This window comes from Chiloscyllium plagiosum, unplaced genomic scaffold, assembly GCF_037043375.1.
Source record: "Chiloscyllium plagiosum isolate Xiang-an unplaced genomic scaffold, Cpla_swu_hap1 HiC_scaffold_47, whole genome shotgun sequence".
NCBI lineage: Eukaryota > Metazoa > Chordata > Chondrichthyes > Orectolobiformes > Hemiscylliidae > Chiloscyllium > Chiloscyllium plagiosum.
This window is the reverse complement of record NW_028270185.1, coordinates 23,008,242-23,029,922: the sequence shown is the minus strand read 5'-3', so window position 1 is coordinate 23,029,922 and position 21,681 is coordinate 23,008,242. Positions and strand designations below refer to the sequence as shown.

The 21,681-nt window shown below is 37.8% G+C and overlaps 1 gene segment (V, D, J or C); it reads right to left on the bottom strand.

Annotated features, from left to right (window-relative positions):
- Positions 1 to 5,970: 5,970 nt before the first annotated feature.
- LOC122542912 (T-cell receptor beta chain C region-like) overlaps positions 5,971 to 21,681 on the bottom strand; it is a 32,808-nt gene continuing 17,097 nt past the window's right edge. Inside the window, 4 exon segments of the C gene segment in view lie at positions 5,971 to 6,737; positions 9,410 to 9,516; positions 10,502 to 10,522; positions 10,796 to 11,137. Coding sequence covers positions 6,711 to 6,737; positions 9,410 to 9,516; positions 10,502 to 10,522; positions 10,796 to 11,137 — 497 coding nt within the window.

Sequence of the window (21,681 nt, the reverse complement as noted above, 5' to 3'; positions counted from 1 at the left end):
GCACATTTTGCACCTGTTGACCTATTTAAAACATTGCAGCTGTTCTTTGATAACCACACATCCTGCTTGTTTGTGTTCTGTTTTTGCTTTCTGTGTAATTTGATAATGTTGCTGCATTTTATTAAACGTTTCCAGATGAGCATTAAAACTGAAGAGTACAGACAGATTTGCAGGTGTTCAAGCTAACTAATTGAAATGATGCGTAGATAGAAAACTGGGACTTGCTGAATTATTCCTATATACAGCCGGCATTGACTCAGGGGCAGAATGGTCTACTTCTGTGTTGTAACCATTCTGTCACATTAAGAGGCTGGACGTGTTTTCTCTTCTATAAGAGAGTATTTAGAATCATATGGTCAGGAGCTCAGACAATTATGTTCCTAATGCTTTCTTTTGTGGCATTACATTTCTTTGAGATGATAAGACTTCATATTGATCAGATGATTTGGAAGTTAAACAGAAAACAATTAATTTTTCAGGGCGGCTTATTGAATAAAACCAAACATCATTAAAATGAGATAGGGTCATCCCAGATGATGTTATGACCAACTTCTTCACACAAACAGCAGTGGAATTTGACTTGCCCAGTACATTCTTGAGGCTGCACAGTAATTTGAAAATATTTAAAATATTTTAATGACAATATTTGCCTATTTGAACTTAGTTGGAATCACACTACAATGCTCTCAAATGGCAGTAGATGCTCAAAGGACTGAATGGTCCTGTGATCACATGCTAGGGCAATTGGGTGACAGCTTGGAAACCCAGCAACTCAGTAAGGAAATTAACTTGATATGTACTTGCGCACAGTATGTATCACTTCATATGATTGCTCATTAATATCAATATCACAGTTAGTACAGCCATAATAATAGAAATTCTGGCAAGCATTTGCTCATGCTTAGGTGAGAAGCAAGCATTCATTTGTTATTTCCCAAATTCACAACTACAGTCATCAAATGATACAGTACAGAATGAAGTCCATCCTAAGAGAGATCTATTCAACTCGCAAATTGTTCCGTGCTCAGCAATTACATGTCAAATTAAATTTTCAAAATTATTTTTCAATTTCAAAAACCCTTTCACAAAAAGGTTCCTCCAGCTCCTTTGTCTGAAATCCGTGTCATCTTTTGACTGACCTCACTTCCAAGGAAGCAGCTTCTCTCTAGTCTCGCTATCAAGTCCACTCTTATGTTTAGTAGCTCTCTCACATTTCTCCATCTTAACTCCTTAACTTTGCCACACTCACCAAATAATCACTGCTTTTCTAATCCATCCAGCAACTGGAAGTCCATCCATGCTAGTACCATTCTTGCAAATGCCTTCTATATCATTGCTAAGGCACTGAAGACCTTCCTAATGTGTAGAGCCGAAAGCTGAGTAACCACGATGTGATATTCCCATCATCCCAGTACCATTTGATAAAAGGCAGCTTAGTTTTCTACACTCTGATAAGAACTTCAGGTTTCTCATCATGGCAGATAAATGATATTTCCTTGCCACCTAACCCCCGCACCTTACATTTGTACCAGCTGGGGAATTTCACTGTAGATTTATTTGCTCTGAATAACTGAACAGCAGTTTCTGTAGTCTCTATATGAAACTTAAATCAAGAATTAATGGAAAAACCATGGTCATTTGACACAGATGGCAAAATAATCCTTTGCATGAACATCAAAACTCAGCACAAAATATTATCCTTTCAGGCAGCGTCAGAATAACAGTCAAAATTTATGTTCCTTTTTTTTCACAGAGTTATACAGATTTATTTACATAAAGCAAATAAAATACATTGATGATAAACCAGTGCCAGATGAAACCCCTAATATGTATTCAGGACTTACTACTAATTGAATAGATCTATAGGTGTTTGCATTTCCATACCCTGATATTGTAATTCATTGTTAAATCCTTGCTCTTTTGCAGACAGCCTGTATTTCCTACTATTGCATTGCAAGTTTCAGTACCAAACTTTATCTATCTATCCATCTATCTTTCTCCTGATTTACCCATGTGTCTATTTGTCTGCCAACTGATCACTCTATCTACCTAGTTTCCAAACTCTTGTTGTCTTCTTTCTCTTTCTCTCTGTCCCATTTTTCTATTGTTTCCTCCCATTCTCAGTGTCTCATTTTCTTTCTCTCTTATACACAGAAAATCTGATAATGTGATAATTAAGGAGCAATAGAAACCATAATTTAAAATGTGCGTTCATCCTGAGATGAAAGCAGGGTGAAAATAAAGGGCAATGATGAGTTTTTTTTTGATAAGATGGAAGTGAAGAAACAAATATGAGGCCATGGTGAGAAAAGAAGTGAGGAGGAATACCAGTTTGAAATTATTTAAATGCAAGGGAACAAAAAAATGAATCAATGAGAAAAGTGGGAAAAGGAGGCCATAGGAGAAAATGTAATGGACTGAAGACATGAAAGGAAAGCTGTCAGAAAGACAAACAACCAGAGAAGAAAAAATAGATAAAAATTAAAGAGAAAGAGTAGGATATAATGGGCAAAGAGTTGATAGAAGCAAAGCAAGACAGAAGAGGCAAATGTGATTTTGCAAAAGACATTTAAAAAAGGAACAAAAGAATCAATAAGTAAAGTTATGAAAACCAAAATGGATGGAAAAAACTGATTATATGGAAAAAAAATGAAAATAAGAAGCATGTTTGTATAAAAAAAAATGGATATTTAGCTGAAGAAATGTGTTAATGACTTCAAAGCATCCCCAGCAGCTGCATTGCTTTCCATGGAGGTTTTGGATTAGTGGTGCTGGAAGAGCACAGCAGTTCAGGCAGCATCCGAGGAGCAGCAACATCGACGTTTCAGGCAAAAGCCCTTCCAGATTTTGCTGCTCCTCGGGTGCTGCCTGAACTGCTGTGCTCTTCCAGCACCACTAATCCAAAATCTGGTTGCCAGCATCTGCAGTCATTGTTTTTACCGAGTTTTTTCCATGGAGGTGGCAGGTGGTAGGCATTCATGATTCTTATCACTCAAAAAGAGAAGAGACAGCACTATCTCAGGCAATGCACCTCCAAACAGAGAGCAACTTGACTGTAGCTAGCCCATTCCGTTAAACCACAGAGAGAAACTTGTATGCAATGACCTACATTCGAAACCTCTCAGCAGAAAGCTGTACCACGCCATTTGAAAACTCAGATCCCACAACTTCCGTTCAACATGTGTTTCACTACACTACGGCTTGTTTTTCTTTCCATTTGCAATTCAAATATTGTTTTGAAGCAATATTTTTCAGCAATGTGTTTTCCTTGACATCATCTTTAAAGTCAAAAGACATGATTGCCTTATCAAATTTTGCACTTAGTTTATAGCTTTCCCAAAAGTAAAATTACTATTTTTATAGTATGCCAATAAGCTTTCTCTTCACTCTTCCTTCTTCTCACTGTCAAAGGACATTTGTTGCACTTTGCATTTCCCTTGAAGAAAATATTCAGAGTGACTGGGGGAGCTGGGAAAGGTGGGAGTTTGGTGGGTAAGAAGACAAGGAGGTAATAATATTGGAAAAGAGAAGGTACATGATTAGGAACACAATTGAATTCATGCGAGAGAGTGTGGGGACAGTGGGCAGAGAGAGAAACAGAAAAAGTAAGAGACATTGGCATGCAATGAGGGATAGTAAAAGAAAGGCAATCAGAGATAGATAGATAGATAGATAGATAGATAGATAGATAGATAGATAGATAGATAGATAGATAGATAGATAGATAGATAGATAGATAGATAGATAGATAAATAGATAGATAGATAGATAGATAGATAGATAGATAGATAGATAGATAGATAGATAGATAGATAGATAGATAGATAGATAGATAGATAGATAGATAGATAGATAGATAGATAGATAAATAGATAGATAGACAGATAGATAGAGACAGAGAGAGAAAGAGCAAGAAATAAACAAGGCAAGATTTGAATGGAAATTAAAAGAAAACAAAAGGACAATGAGACTCATTCAGAAACTTTTAGCCTCAACTGCTTTCTCTGGAAAAGAATTCCATGGGTGAACCCTAACACTAGCCCCTAACACTATCACAGGTTTCCCACTCTCTGGGTTAAGATGTTTCTCCTCATCTCAGTGGCCTATCCTACATCCTAAGACTGTGAGTCCTGGTTCTGTACTTCCCAGTAATTGGGAACTTCCTTCCTGTTTTACCTGCTCTAGGCCTGCCAGAATTTTATAGTTTTATTTATGAGATGCCCCAATCATTCTTCAAAACTCCACTACATAAGTCATGATCGATCCACTCCATCTTCATACACCAATCCTGCCAACCATAGAATGCATCTACTAAACCTTTAGGACAATCACTCCATAGCTAGAACACCCTACTTTAAATAAGGAGTCCAAAACTGCAGCTAAGACCCCTGGTATGTTTTTTAGCTGTAAATTTGTAGTAAGGCATCTTGTACTTGTACTCAAATCCTCTTGCTATGAAGGCCAATATATATTTGCTTTGTTCATGTGCCTGCTGCACCTGCAAGCTTACTTTCAGTGACTGGTGTACAAGGTTATCTAGTTATCATTGCGCCTAGAGTCATAGAATCATACTGCAAAGAAATAGACTCTGGTCCAACTCATTTATGCCTATCAAGTTTCCAAAACCAAACTAGTTCTACTTGCTTGCGTTTGGCCCATATCCCTCAAAATCTTTCCTATTCATGTACTTACCCAAATGTCTTTAAATGTTGTAACTGTAACTGCATCTAGCACTTCAACTGGCAGTTCATTCTACATATGACACACTCTGTGTCAAAAAGTGTCTCTCAGGTTCCTTTCAAGTCTTTCTCTTCTCACCTTAAAAACATGCCCCCTAGTTTTGAACTCACCCACCCGAGGTTTTTATTCACCTTATATATGCCCCTCATGATTTTATAAACCTCTATCAGGTCATGTCTCAATCTCCTATGATCTAGTGAAAAATGCCCCAGCCTATCCAGGCTGTCCTTCTAATTCAATCCCTCTATTCCCAGCAACATCGTGGCAAATCTTTCCTGAATGATTTCCAGTTTAATATTATCCTTCCTATACCACCCTAATCTGTCATTCTTCGGGTAATAATCTTATCGTTATTTTTATAATTTTTATTTTTGCTGCCAAAGTGGATAACCTCACACTTATTCACATTATACTTCACTCACAATGCATTTGCCCATTCACTCAACTTGTCAAAGTCGCACTGAAACATCTCTGCCTCCTCATTATAGTGCACTCTCCACCAAGTTTGGCTCTGTCTGCAAACATTTTAGTTTCTTATCTAAATTATGAGTATATATTGCGAGTAGCTGGGGTTGAGCACTGTTCACTAAGAAACTCTGCTAGTCAGTGCCTGTCACTCTGGAAAAGATCCGTTTATTTCTACTCCTGTCTGTCAACCAGTTTTTAAATCTAGGTCAGCACACGATCCCCAATTCCATATGCCCTAATTTTACACACTAAAGTAAGTCTAATATCTTATGTGGGAACATTTTGTGGATCTTCTGAAAATCCAAATAAACCTCAAGCTCTTGCTCACCCTTTTCAACTCTTTTAATTATCCTCACAAAAACGAAATAAAGATGTCAAACATGATTTTCCTTTCATGACTGTGCTGACTCTAAGCATTCAATCACTGCTTTCCAAGTTATCAAACTGCTTATCACAGTTGTCATTAGACTCCCAATTTTAGACCTTTCTTTAAAGAATTCTCCTTCTGCCATAGTAGATTTACAACCCAGGTTTCCAGAAAATTACCTGGGTCCCTAGATTAATATTCTAATGATAATGCCACCATTCCATCTCTTCTTTTTGAAGGATAATAAAGGTAACTTCCCTGTACATCTTTTTCCATGTGTTATCCTTTGATACTTTCATCGACAGCATTCAACAAAATACATATTGTAAGATACCTAGGAATTGTAATGCAGAGGACGTGGGACAAAATTCAAATAATAATGAAGAGAAGTTCAATTATTTTTTTTAAAATGTTCTTTTTATTTCTTAAACAATTAACAAACAGCAATATGTACAAAATTACACATTACTTGACTATACTTTATCTACTGAACACTGTTACAAATGATGCATGATTCTAATCTCCATTTTCATTGCAATCTATGAGGTGATTAGCATTGACAGTTGCATTAAAGGGATCTTAAGTTACAAAAGGCTTTATACTACTTCATAATATACATTGCTTTATGAAAATGCAATTTCGCATGCAGAAATTCACCTGCATAGATGGATTAGAGAAACTGATACTGTTGGCCTTGTAATTATTGGAACTCATGGTTGACATTGAAAGAACAGGCACATGCATGATTCATTGAATATCCTCCTCTTGCATTTTAATCTCCCTAATTCTACTTAAAGATTTTTTTTAAAATGGCTAGCGTTTGATAAAGAATGACAGACTGGAATGGGAATGGTGCACCCTCAAAATTTAATCTATTCAAAGCACAGACACTTAAAGAAATTAGACTATGAAATAATTATTTCTGTTGAAAAAGCAAGTCAAGGCATAAATTTAATCTGATAATCTCAAGCAACACTGTTGGAGAGTCAGGGAAAAGATCAAAGTTTCAGGATTGCAGCAGGAATGGCCTGGATAAAGTTACCCATCGATATTCACAATTCACTTGCTTTGTCTCTTCTCCCTCTTTCATGTGTTCAGCTATTATCCATTCATTGAGTTCAGTGCTTTATGATGATCAGTCAAACCGCTTGCTGGAAGAGATCTATTACCAAATAAGAAAACAGACATATTACCATCAGGAGGATCATATAATGACAGAATATTTAATGAAGATATCTTGTCCATTGTACCCCTACTAGTACTTTGAATGAGCTATCCAGTTATCCTGTTCATTCTCCACTTTCCAAGTTCTGTCCCTGCTCAAAGCAGTTCTTCTGCTCTCATTGGAAAATTATAACTTAATCTCCTTCTATTAGCCTTCCTTTTAAGCAGTGCTGTCTAATCATAACACTTCTCCACATAGTAAAATATCTCTCATATTCTCAATGCTGCCTGCTAATGCAAATCTTGATCATCTTTGAGGGGGATGCATTTTGGGAGACAAGGTTTTATGTAGGTTAGGAGATTGGCCAAGAAGGTGGTAGACAAACTATACCATGAAGTTATGTAAAGCACTTGGTGTGGCATGGTGGCACAGTGGTTAGCACAGCTGCCTCACAGCAGCAGAGACCCAGGTTCAATTCCTGCCTCAGGCGACTCTCTGTGTGGAGTTTGCACATTCTCCCTGTGCCTGCATGGGTTTCCTCCAGGTGCTCCGGTTTCCTCCCACAATCCAAAAGAAAAATATGCAGGTCAGGTGAATTGGCCATGCTAAATTGCCCGTAGTGTTAGGTGAAGGGGTAAATGTAGGGGAATGGGTCTGGGTGGGTTACGCTTCGGCGGGTTGGTGTGGACTTGTTGGGCCAAAGAGCCTGTTTCCACACTGTAAGTAATCTAATCTAATCTAAAAAAAACCCCTCCAACCAAGGATTCGTTCGTGCCATAGTTGACAGAGCCCTCAGCCGGGTCGGACCTATCTCCCGGATATCAGCTCTCACCTCTTCTCTTTTATCACACAACAGCAATAGGTCCTCCTTGCCTTACCTACCATCGCACCAGCATCCACATCCAGAGGATCATTAGCTGCCATTTCCAGAATCTCCTGTTGGATGCCATCACCTAACACATATTCCCCTCCCCTCTCTTTTCAGCCTTCAGCCTTCCAGGACATCCTGGTCCACTCATCCCTCACTCCAAATGACCCCGCGGCACCTTCCCCTGCAAATGCAGAAAGTGCAATACCTACCTGTTTACTTCCTCCCTGATCAGTATTCAAATACACCATCTCGGTGAAGCAGCACTTTATCTGTACTTCACACAATCTAATTCTGCAGAAGGGTCACTGGACCCAAAGCATTAGCACTGGTTTCTCTCCACAGACCTGCTAAGATTTTGCAGCAATTTCTATTTTTATTATATGAAGTTGGTAGGAAAAGGCGAAAAGCAAATTTTTAATTAAATTTTAAGGTACTGGAAAAGCTTGGTAGTGCGAGTGATCCAACTGCCCTTGTGTACAATTAACAAATAGTGAACATGCAGAGAGAGCAAAGAATTAGGAATGGAAGTCACCCGCTGCAATTTAATTCAAGATTAAAAAAAAATGTCTTGCTGTAATTACCCAGGGAACATCTGGAATACCATACACCATTTTGGTCTCCTTCCAGAAGGAAGGATAAACCTGACTTAGGAAGGCATGCAAAATAATTGTGTCCCAAGATGAAGGGATGGGCCAAAGGTGAGTGAATTAGTAGGAAAGCATTATGTTCCATGGAATTTAGAAGAATGTGAGCTAACCTCAAAAACAAATGCAACTCTCACAAGGTAAATGAGCATGTACCCCAACAGGTTACATTAAAGCAGGGATTAACAGAATGAAAGACTCGAGGATCAGGCAGAATTGACCATTTATTGAATTAAATGGAAGAATGAGGTTGATAGGTCAAAATAAATTCTGTTTCTGCTTTTCATTTTCATCTGCAATTGTGAAGAGTTGCTGAGGTGATAGCATAGACATCTTTATTTGAAAGGTAGACAAATGCAAGAAGGCCAAGTCACTAGAAAGTTTAGATTAAATGGAATCAGAGCAGGTTAGTGTAGTGTATGAGCATTGGATAGGACAAGGTGTGCCAAATGATCTCTTTCTCTGTTATTATTTTTTCATAATTCTAATAATGAATAGGTGAGTTTCCACAATAACTTCAGAGATATCGGGAGCAGTTAGAATGAATGTGGAATAGAATTTTATTTGGAAAAGTCCATAGCATGGGATAAAATACAAATGTAAACTGGTGAATCTGCATGTGAGATGAGAGTGACAGCCCTTGACATCAAGGCAACAATTGACTGAAGATAGCAACATTAAGCATTAGCAAAACTGAAGTTTTTGGGTATCAGGGAGAAACAAGAACTGCAGCCTTTCAAGAAGGCAGCTCATCACCAGCTTGTTCAAGGCAATAGGATTGGACAATAAATATCCTTTTCAATAAATACCCACATCACATGAATCAACAAAAAAAAAGACCTGTTGAACAAACATCATAGAATCATACAGTACAGAAGAGGCTCTTCAGCCTATCAAATCTGTAATGCCAAAGCTACACTAAATCTACATAAGTCCCACTTTCCAGCACTTGCCCCTCAGTCTGGTAATATTGCAAGAGCTCATTCAAGCATTTTTTAAACATTGTGAGGTTATCTGCCTCCACTACCCTTATAAACAGTACATTTCAGACACCACAATTCTCTGGGTAAAATGCATTTTTTCATTCTTATTTCAAATACACAGTTTAGATCTATCATACAAATTTCGAAGATCACAAGCCAGTCCAATCCTACCTTAGTTTTCCAAGCAAGAAATGACACGAACACTGCATACAAGATGCTTTTGCAGAACAGGATCAAGTACGTCAATTTTGCTGTTCCCATGCTTTGGATTCTTTCTTCTGTGAAATGATCATAGTGAACAACATTTAGATTCTCTCAAAGCGAACAATATATATGTTTAAAAATATAACACACTTGAACTTCAGAAGTCTACTGTTAGTGTCAATCTTCAAGAACATAAAAGATCTACCTTTGACAAGAGAATTATCACTAGGGCCTACCTGAATATAGTAAGTTCATACAAACAAGGTGGGTCTGAACTGGGAACTCAGAAGTGTGTAAATTAGGAATCATCGTGATTTGTGTTCATTCCTCTGAGTAACAAGATAATATGTTCATGCCCTTTCTCCAGAGAAGTGAGCTTCATCATTGAGGCCTACACTCCTACTGCTTACTAAGCGGGAGATGTGCTATTTGAAGGAGTCTCTTTTATGTTGACATGTTAAAAATTGGGATCAAATATCAATTTGAAATGCAAGATCTTGAAGCAGCATTGAGTTCTGTGCAGTTTCTAAGCCAATACCCATCCACTAAACAAGATCAACAAAAACAAATGCCACGATCATTTAAAATCTCAGGGCACAAAAGGAGACATTCAACCCATTTAATATATATGTGTTCTCTGTAGAGAAACTAGTCAATTCCAGTCTGCTTTTCTGATCATTATTTCCTTCAAATATTTCAATTTCGTTTTGAAATAATAGCTCATCGCTACTCCCACAAAGGTCCTCTGCATTACCAGGCCATTGTTATGTTCTGAATCATGAGTTTCCACACAATTTACTTCCCCTAGCTTACTCTAGTTCTTCTGATATCAGCTCAGGGAAAAGAGTTTCTTGATTTACCTTCTCTAATCTGAAATAATCTTTCAAATCTCTCCACAATCTCCTACAAGGAGAAAAATCTCATCTCCTTTAACTTATTAGCTGAAATCTCTCATTGCTAGAATTATTGTGGTAAATTTTCCCTGCATTTTTTAAAAGATTTTCCCCTCCTTCCTCTAGTGTGTTGTCCAGAAGCAGTTAGAAACAGTTAGAGACTCACCTTTACGAATACCACAGGTTGCTGAAAAGAAAAAAAGAAACACAAGCTGTTAGCATCAGAATACTTTATGTATCAATTGTGTAGATGCAGATAATCAAAGTTGTAAGTCACAAAACCTTATCAAACTGTTAAGTCTTTTAAATGAGTCTTTACTTTGACATTCATCATTACAGTTGCAACTGAGTCTAGATTTTTCTGGAATTATCAATTGAATATTTTTAATTGAAAGTCTGGAACTGTATAAATTCTTTGCAACTCACAGAACATTTTAATGAGTTTTAGTCAAATACCTACTAACACTGATGGTCAAATGTGCATTGTATGTCATCGCTTTTTCTGAAGTATAGTGATCCGCTTTGCATGCAACATTTCTAGGCTGGACGAAATCACGGGCCTCCAATCTTAACCGACTGGTGATGCTGTAGGATTTGTTCCCATCCACTGATCTGGAATTAGGATCAGTCAGAATCCTTGTGTCATTGGCCTGCTGAATCTCATTATCGATGAACCAGGTGATCTTGACATTGTCTGGATAGAAGTTAGATATGAGGCAAACCACTGTCGCCTTCTGCTTCTTATTAACTTCTTCTGGAGAGGGTTGAAAAATAGTGATGCTGGGTTCCTTGATAGCACCTTCTGTGAGGGAATTAAGTAAATATTAATGCAAAGAGCATGGATGAGAATGAAATTCTAACGAGAATTTCAATCGTACACAGAATAATTAAGTTCTTTGGCGCTTTCAACTATTTGCTGACCACATGTTAATTATTATCAATTAATGATCTAATCACATTAGAAACTGGAAGCATTTTAAGTTAAATAATCAAGGACGGCAAAGATGATAATCTGAATCTTTTATTGATCTAATTCTTTTTGCCTCTTGCCAGTGTTATTTTCCTATTAATCTGGAAATTTTTAACAGAATTCTGGTCCAACATGCTATCCTACTTACCTTAATTTATTGGACTCTTGCTCACAATGTTTCATTGGTGAAGGCACTTCCAAATTCAACTCTTGTCTAATATCTGAAATGTGATCTTAAATATAATGCGTGCAGCCATGGAATGATACAGCAATAAGGGAAGATACTAGACAAATTGGTGAGCTGTGGCATAGTGGTAGTGAGTCGACTAACAGGCTAATGCCCTCGATGGAATTTGAGCTCAGCTAATAACACTAGACCATAAATCTCATTGCAGAAGTAATGATCACGGAACTATCATCGATTGCTGTGGGAACAGAAGACAACATGTTCTCGAGAAAGATATCTGTCATATTTATCTAATAAGGAGAAAGTGAGGACTGCAGATGCTGGAGTACCAGAGTTGAAAAATGTGGTGCTGGAAAAACACAGCAGGCCAGGCAGCATCCGAGGAGCAGGAGAATTGACGTTTCGGGATTCCTGAAGAAGGGCTTATGCCCGAAACGTCGATTCTCCTGCTCCTCGGATGCTGCCTGGCCTGCTGTGTTTTTCCAGCATCACATTTTTCAACTCTATTTATCTAATAAGCCTACATGAGAGTTCACACCCATTACAATGTGTTTCCTTCTTAAGTGAATTATCTGAAATGACCCAGCAAGACATTCATTTTGAAAGGCAATTAGAGATGACCTTAGAACATGGAATTAGAATAAAGGAAAATAAAGAATATAATTCATTACTGGTAACATATTCAATTCATCACCACTCTGCTATCCCCTCAAAAGCCCTGCAAATGATATTCAGTCAAATTTTCATAACGTCATTTGTGAAGTTTACTTTTTGTTTATTTGTTCTGGCATGCAAGCATTGTTGACAATACCAATAATATTTCTCAGCTCAAATTGCTCTCAAATGATTGAGGTTGACTGCCAACGATTTTAGAGGTCAACTGATAGTCAACCACATTTGGTTAGTCTGAAGTCAGAATAATTTAAACAGTGTATACATATCAGATGCACTTCCCTAAAGGACTGAACTAAACAAAATACATTATGAGGATGATCCTTAATGTTCAAGGTCAACATTGCTGAGTGGGCCTAGTATTTAATTCCAGAATTGCAACTGACTTGATTTTAAATTTTTCAGATACTGTCATGGGATGTGAAGTCTTGTCTCCAAACATTTGTCCTGGCACTTCCATTTGGAAAAGTCCAGAACTAAAGTTTGAGTCTGTTCCTAATAGTTTCCCTTTTACTGGGATCTTCTCCCTCAGATTTGCATTTCTGTTCAATGGCTGCAATTAACATTTGTTTGAAATGTCTTCATGGGATGTGAGGATCGCTGCCTGGGCCACAGAAGCAGTTAAGAGTTACCAAATTGCTATGGGCCTGGAATCAAGTGTAGACTAGACCAGGGTAAAGATGACAAATTTTCTTTCCCTAAAAGGCAATAGTGAACCAAAAGGGCTTTTACAACAATCAGCAGTAGTAGTCAATAGGTTAGCTTTTAATTTGGGTTTTGGTCGTTAATTGAGGATGTATGTAATTCAGTGGAGGCAATTCAGAGAAGGTTCACTACATATTTTCCAGAAAGTAAAAGCAAGATTGAGCAGTTTAGGCCAATATACGCTAGAGTTTTGAGGAATGAGACGAGATCTAATTGAGCTACATGAAGTGTTAACGGGGAGTTGACAAAGTAGATGTAAAGTAGTTGTTTCCCTTTCTGAGACAATCTGAAATGAGAGGCCATGGATTTAGGCTGCAGAATAGCAGATTTAAAATAGAGACGAGGTAAAATTGCTTCTCTCGTAGGATCATGAATCTGTGGAATTCGCAATCATGGAGTAAGGTGAATACAGGGACAGTAAATAAATTTAAGGAAGGGACAGATTTTTAAGTAAGAACATGTTAAAAAGTATTGGGTGCAGGCAGAAAAGTTGAGGTGAGGCCGAGATGAGATCAGCTGAATCATGTTACATGACGAGTGCAGAATTGCATGCCCCTGCGCTGAGTTCTTCTGATATTATGTTATTATCGAATTCAAATGCTGTCATATGCTATGGTGTCCATCATATTTGTTAGTGTTACTGCTTACTTGTCTTTTATAGATTGCCCATTATAATTATAACAACAAGTTCAATTTCCACCTCACTGTCTCTGCTTCAAAGAGAATGATCCCAGTTTCTTTCATGCATTTGTTAAATGGAAGTCTCTCCATACTGAACTTAATCCAGCAACCAGCAACCTTTTGCATTGCCCCAACACCTTACCTAAATTGAGGTCACTAGGAATTTGCCATTATGCTAAGGAGAGGAATAAGTCATGCTTCATAAGGTAAATACATTGGTATTTATCTTGTGCAGTTGATGAAATAAAGATTTCACAAGACCATCAACATCAGGGCAAGTTGAACAACACTTAACACTGGGTCAGAGATATTCTGGACACATTACCAAAGTCTTAACAACTAAAGAAAACTGTATGATATTTATCAATGAGAAGACAGACTTTAATAAATTGATATAGTGACCCAACAGACAGGTGTGGAAAGGTTTATGGAAGGAATTCCAGTGTTTAGGTCACAAAGATTTGAACATAAAGGCTCCAAATGTAGGATATATAGAGAAAAATTAAAGGTCACACAAATTATGTGTTTCTATGGTTGCCAAACCTCCATGTATTTGAAACACTTCATGACATTGAACACTTCTATTAAATCTCTCCCTTAGCAGCCTAAGGAAATGGTCTCAGTCTCTCCAGTGTCTCCAAGTAATTCAAGTCTTTCGGCTCTATTTCCCATTAATGTTTTTAGCCCTAAGGAGAACCCATTCATCCTTAGTAACATTCGGTACTTTAATGAAATGATGGAACAGATTCAAGTGATCAGTGATTACTTCCTGGCCTTATGTTGCTTCCTCTGTTTCATTAAGAAGCAACTGGGTCTGTTGGTTCCTTTTCAAAAGTTACTGGTTTTGAGTTACAGCAGTTACCAATTCAATAGCAGCATTAATTTGATTTGATTTGATTTATTATTGTCACTGGTACCAAGATACAATGAAAAGTATTATATTTTATCCTGACCAGATAAATCATATCTTACATAAATACATCAGGGTAATTGAACAGAATGCAGGACATAGTGTTAGAGCTACAGAAAAGGTGCAGAGAAAGATCAACTCTAATATAATAAGAGGGCCATTCATAAGTCTGACTACAGCAGGGCAAAAGCTGTTCTTATATTTCTTATTCATGTGTTTTATATTTAAATTAATCATGGAGAGTTAATAATTTTCTTCCTGTTACTCCTCCTGTCACACTAACAGCGATTTCAACCAGGTGATCTGTTGTTTTACTTCACCCTATTGTTATTTAGTAAAAATATATATTTCAGATTGACATAAGAAGAGTCATAGTGTTATGTAGCAAAGAGACAGACTCTTCAGCCCAATTCATCCATACCGACCAAGATCCTCAAATGAACAAGTCCCATTTGCCAGCATTTGGTCCTAAACACTCTAAACATTTCCCGTTCATGAACTTGTTAACACATCTTTTACACACTGTAATTGTGCCCGCTTCTGCTATTTCCTCTGGCAGCTCATTTATATATCCACCAACACCTTTGTGAAAATGTTTCCCCTCAGGTCCTTTTTAAATCTTTCTCCTTTCACCTTAAACCTATGTCTTCTATTTTTGGACTCCACTACCCAGGGAAAAGATCTTGGCTATTCACCTTATCTACAGCCCTCATGTAAGGTCACTCTTTGACTTTGTACATTCCAAGGGGGAAAAATCCCACCTAATCCTTCCAATTAAAACCTTCCAGTTTCATTAACATCCTTGTAAATCTCTTCAGTTCCCTTTCCAGTTTAATATCTTTCTTATAGCAGGTTGATCAAATTAAATGCTGCACTCCAAATGTGGCCTTGCCAATGTCTTGCACAGTCGTAATATGACGTCCCAATCCTGTATTCAATACTCTGATTGGTGAAGGCAAGCGTGCCAAACATCTTCATCGACACCCTGTCTACCTGTGAGGCTACTTTCAAGGAATTGCTCATAATGTTTAGGGATGTGTTGGTTAGGTGCATCAGTGAGGGGAAATATAGAGTAACAGGGTAGAGAAATGTGTCTAGGTGGTATAGTCTTTGGAGGGTCAGTGTGGACTTGTTGGGCCTAATGGTTTGTTTCCACATGGTACAGTTTCCATGAATTTCTACTTCCCAGGGCTCCGCCATGAACTTAAGAAAATGCAACATTTCACATCTAACTACTTCAACCTCCATCTGCCATTCCTCAGCTGATTGGATCAAAATACGTCTGAACTTATGGATAACTTCTTCTCTGTCTACTCTACTATCAATTTTGGTGTAATCTGCAAATTTACTTAATCATTCTCATCCAAACCATTTATATAAACAACAAGCAACAGTGGACCCAGCGTCGATCCTGATGCCACACTGTTGGTCACAGGCCTTCAGACTGAAATTCAATCCTCTACCACAACCCTCATGTCTCCTACTGTGAAGGCAATTTTATATGCAATTGGCTAGGTCTTCCTGGATCCCATATAATCGAACATTGCCAAACACTCTATCATATGGAACCATGCTGAAGACCATGCTAATGTCCATGTAGACAAAGACTATAGCTCTGCCTTCATCTATCCTTTTGATTACCTCTTCAAAAAAAATCTCAATTAAGTATGTGAGACTTGATTTTCTACGCAGAAATCCAAGCTGACTATGCATAATCAGTCCATATCTTTCCAAACGCATGTATGTCCTGTATATCAGAATTCCTCCAAAAGTTTACCCACCACTGGCATCACCCGTTTGTGCATGTCTGGCTATTCCTTTAAACGTTTTTAAATAACGGGACTATATTAGCCACCCTCCAGTCTTCCAGCACTTTACCCATAGCTATCGATTATACAAATATCTCTGCTAGGCCCCACAATTTCTTCCTTAGTTTCCTGGGATGTCCTGGGATACACTTGATCAGGTTCCAGAGCTTTAACTACCTTTATGTGTTTTAAGATCTCCAGGATTTCACCTTCTGTGATGTGGACTTTTTTCAAGACATCTTTATTTATTACCAACATTTCCGAGCTTCCATGTCTTTCTCCACAGTAAGTACTGATGTACAATAATCAACATCTCATCCATCTCCTATGATACTCATAGCTAGCCTCAAGCATATTTAAGGGGCTCTAATCTCTCTCTAATTGCTCTTTTGCCTTTAAAATATTTGCAGAATCACTTTGGATTCTCCTTAACCTTATTTGTCAAATCTATTTCATATCCTATTTTCGACTTCTGATTTCCCTCTGAAGTGTACTCCTATACCCCGTTTACTGCTCAAGGAATTCACTTAATCCCAGCTGTCTGTACCTGACACATATTCTTTTTTTCTTCTTAACCAGAGCCTAAATATCTCTAGTCATCCAGTGTTCACTATTCCTACCAGCCTTGCCCTTCATTTGAGGAGGAATATGCTGCCCCTGAATTCTCACTATCTTATTTTTGAAAGCCTCCCATTTGCCAGATATCCCTTTACCTGCAAACAAACTCGCCAAATCAACTTTCCAAAGACCTGTCTAATACCATCAAAATTGGCTTTGCCCACACTTTGAATTTAATACACGGAGCAGGCCTATTCTTTCCTCCAACTGTTTTAAAACTAATAGAATTATGGTCACTGGTCCAAATATGACCCTCACTGACACCTCAGTCACGTGTTCTGCCTTATTTTCCAAGAGGAGGTTCAGCTTTGCCCCTTTTCTAGTCAGGCCATCCATATAGTGATTCAGAAAACTTTTTTGAACATATTTCGTGGGCGGCACGGTGGCACAGTGGTTAGCACTGCTGCCTCACAGCGCCGGAGACCTGGGTTCCGTTCCCGCCTCAGGCGACTGACTGTGTGGAGTTTGCACGTTCTCCCCGTGTCTGCGTGGGTTTCCTCTGGGTGCTCCGGTTTCCTCCCACAGTCCAAAGGTGTGCAGGTCAGGTGAATTGGCCATGCTAAATTGCCCGTAGTGTTAGGTAAGGGGTAAATGTAGGGGTATGGGTGGGTTGCGATTCGGCGGGTCGGTGTGGACTTGTTGGGCTGAAGAGCCTGTTTCCACATTGTAATGTAATGTAATGTAATCTAATCTAAATTCATATTTTAAAAAATTCATCCCCATCCAAGCTCTTAACACTGGCCGTCCCAATTTATCAATAAAACTCACTTATTCTTACAGCTATCAGCAATCTCTCTACATAATTGCTCTTCAATTTCCCACTGCTTCACATTTGCAAACACAATACTGTCAAAATTGTACTATGTCTGAAGTTGAGAACTGACTTTGATCCTGGGCATTATTTCAATCTGTATCAAAACACAGGATCTGGTGCTTGATGATTATATAATAAAAGTAGATCTAACTCTTTTATTCATATTAACACTTTTATTTGATTGACTACAATGTCTTTGAGTTAGCTGGTCTTTTCTCAACTGTCTAATTATAAAGACACATTTGAGAGCAGCAAATTAACTTCAAAAGTTTAGTTAATATTTCTTGGAACATGGATATCATTGAACCGCAATATTGTTACAGTGCAGAAGGACGCCTTTCATCCCATCCAACCTTCCTGCACTGGGAAATTATTTCAGCACTTTCCCCAATGTATTCACATTTTTCCTATAATGTGGAGCCTGCAAAGTACATAAAACACGAACTGAGGTGCTTTGTACAAGTTCAATATTAGTGTCTTTCTCTCGAACTCTATACCCCATTAATAAAGCCAAGCACACTGCATATTTTAAGTACAGTTCCCTCCACGTGTCCAGCTGCTTTCAGTAATCTGTGTACATCTACACCAACGTGCTTGTGCTCCTGAGCCCCCTTTAGAATTGAAATCCTTAATTTATATTGCCCTTCAGTGTTCTTCTGACCGAAGTGCTTTGCCTCACACCTCCCTACATTGAACCTCACCTGCCAATCACCTGCCCCACTTCACTAACTTGTCACTGACCTTTTGGAAATCACAAAATTTGCCTCACAGTTGAAAGTTCGCCCTGGTTGACTGTCATCTGCAAACTGTGATATTGTATCCTGCATTATATAAGCAAGAACACTTTTATTTGCATTTACCTATCCAAGACTTTTGTCCCTCAAATTATACTTCATTGCTGTTTTCAAAACAATTTTACAAATGTATTGCATAAGTGCTAACATCTAATCAACTGTTTTGAGGGCGTTCAGTTTCCCAACCTTCTCCTCCCATTCAATGACCAATCTGTACCACATTTCCATTTCCCAACTTCGGTCCATATCCCTGATATTGAAAGCATCTAAAACAGTACTTAACTCTGCTTTAATGTTTCAGTTTAATCTTAGCACCCACTGCAATTTAATGAGGGAGTTTCTAAGTTCTATTAGAATTTGTGTGAAGGAATGATTCCTGAGAACACTCCATTCTACCTCTAATTTTAAGGTGTCATCCTTTAGTCTCAATTTCTCTTGAATTATTTGGGGCCATCAGTCAAACCCAAAAAGACCATTATATACTATAAGACATCTCAGTGAATTTCCTTGCTGTTGGAGTTGCATATAACTTGGAACTTAGAACAAAGCTAACAATAGATTGATTCAAATACTAGAGTGTAATGAACATTTACAAAATTTCAGTGATGGTCTATCGAATTATTGAAAATAACAACATTGATGTCACATTCACTGCAAAAAGATAAAACAAAGAATTTGGAATGGAAATACAAGTATAATATTGTGGATATAGTGCCAATCAATCTCTATCATGCTGATATTGAACAGTTTTAACATTGACTTCTCAAACCTACAGGCAGTAAACTGTTCTGAGATCACTTTAAAAAGCAATTCTTCAATCATTCATACATTTCTTTCTTTTCATTTTTCTCTTACTTTATTTAAGTCTTTCTCTCTTTGTTTTTTTCTATTGTGAACTTTCCTCATATTCACTGCCTCCCTCTCACAATGCTTTGCTTTCTTTATCCTTTATTTGACAATGTTTGACTCTACTGCACACTGAGGTCGCAAATGTCATCTTTATCCTTACTACATCCTACTTAGTTGACACTTCCAGTAATTAACAGTGCATTTCTACTAACAGTTGCCAGGAAAACTTTGCCGAATGAATGACACATGTGAAGAGGTTTTTCAATTCAGCAAGATACCCATGTATAAACGCAGTGAAGTTCTCCTGATCAATAAAAGATACTGTATATGAGTCTGTCTCCCACTGCATTAGTCAAGAAAGGGAAGAATCTTGCATTGAATATATTCAGTGTGAACAGTAGGAATTTCAGAGAATAGACTCATAGTAAAGGTCATCTCCACTTGAGACAGGATGAAACAATAACAATACTATTCTTAAAGCAAATCAGGATTCCAAAGTTGGCTTTGAACCAAGAGCCAAATGATTATCTGCCACTACCCACTGGAGATAACTTACGAACAATAAAAGTCAAAATAAAGTTTTGAATTCTTTACCTACCTGAAACTACTAATTTGGTCCCATCGCCAAATGTATAGTCATAGTTATTTGAGCACAGTGCTACAGAACAATGTTAAAACTGCCAACTATTTAAAATGCTGTCCTCTGAGAAGGATTCTCAAATGACACACTTACGTCCTTTTAAACTGAACTTAGACGATGGATAGAAAATACACTACAACACCACTCCTTGCATTTCATACAAGGTGTTGAATTTCAATAAATAAGTGATGCTTCGCAGCAGTATTGACAGCCAGCATTTATCATCCAACCCCTTAACTGCATCAAAAACTTTAAGAATTAGTCTAACTAAGAGCAGAATGTGATACTGAAATCTGGGGCTAATTTCCAGAATTTAGTTGCTTAGCAGTCAAGCACACTGCGGTGGCTCAGTGGTTAGCACTGCTGCCTCACAGCACCAGAGACCTGGGATCAATTCCCACCTCGGGTGACGGTCGGTGTGAAGTTTGCACATTCTCCCCGTGTCTGCATGGGTTTCCTCCCACAATCTAAAGATGTGCAGGTCAGGTCTTTTGGCCATGTTAAATTGTCCATAGTGCTAGGTCCCTTAGTCAGGGGTAAATGTAGGGTAGGGGAATGAGTTCAGGTGGGCTACTCTCTGGAAGGTCAGTATGGCTGAAGGGCCTATTTCCATAACTTTAGGAAATCTAATCTAAACTCGACCTGAAGAGACACAGAAGTGGTGGAGTTCTGCAGAACGGGGGAATGAGGGAATGATGGAGATTGCAAAATTGTATTGTAGTTCAACTTCAGGAATTCTGGAGGAAATCATAACTCAGTTGTGGGAATGTCGAACTTTCTGCAACAGGAAATGGCCGAGATGAAAAATTAGCATTGGAAATGAAAGCAGATACAGAGAGGACATAGAAATAGAATGACAGTTTGAATCAGTGAGAATTTTAAAAAAAAAATTAGGAGGATGACGTGCATCTGGAATATTGTGTTTCGTTTATTTATTGGTATATCAATTTTTAGAATGAACAATCCACAAGATCTTTAATCCATCTTTGTGGAAGTGGGCAATAATATTGGAACGTTCTTTTTAACAAGGCTCCTGATATCTCCAAAATAATAGACTCCAGCAGTTCAGCAAGGCAGCTCGCTACTAACTTTTCAATGGCAATTAGTTCTAGGCGATAAATGTTAGCCTTTCCGGAGGTTCTGACAACAGGCAAACAATCAAAAATATTCCTTCTATATTTCTCAACAAATTCACATGTTCATATTCTGAATGAATTTTGAAATTGATATTTCCCACCAGAAATGTTTGTCTTAGAAAAATGGCAGAATACCTAATTTTCAATTCATTTATTTATTTGAAAGATGAAAATTTTAACCGTATATTTTAACTTGCAACTCACCAAAAACGGTCAGTTTAGTCCCTTCACCAAAGAAATAATTATAGCTTCCAGAGCACAGTGCTTCAACACGGTTACAAAACTATTCCACCTTCTAAAGCATTCGGGAAATTTTAATTCATAATACAAGTAACCTTTTGCTATCTATAAGAATCCATAACGTGGAATAATAAAAAAGCTTTCTTTAAAATAGTTTTCCTTTTATACAATTCTTCAATCAATGATGACCCCTCTCTGTCTTTTAGGTCCCATCTATCCCCTAAATGCATTGAATACAAAAGGCATTTCAGCAATCGAACCGATATCTCAAACCTCTTTCCTAGCAATTTTGACAACATACATTTTCCAAGTTAACCTAACA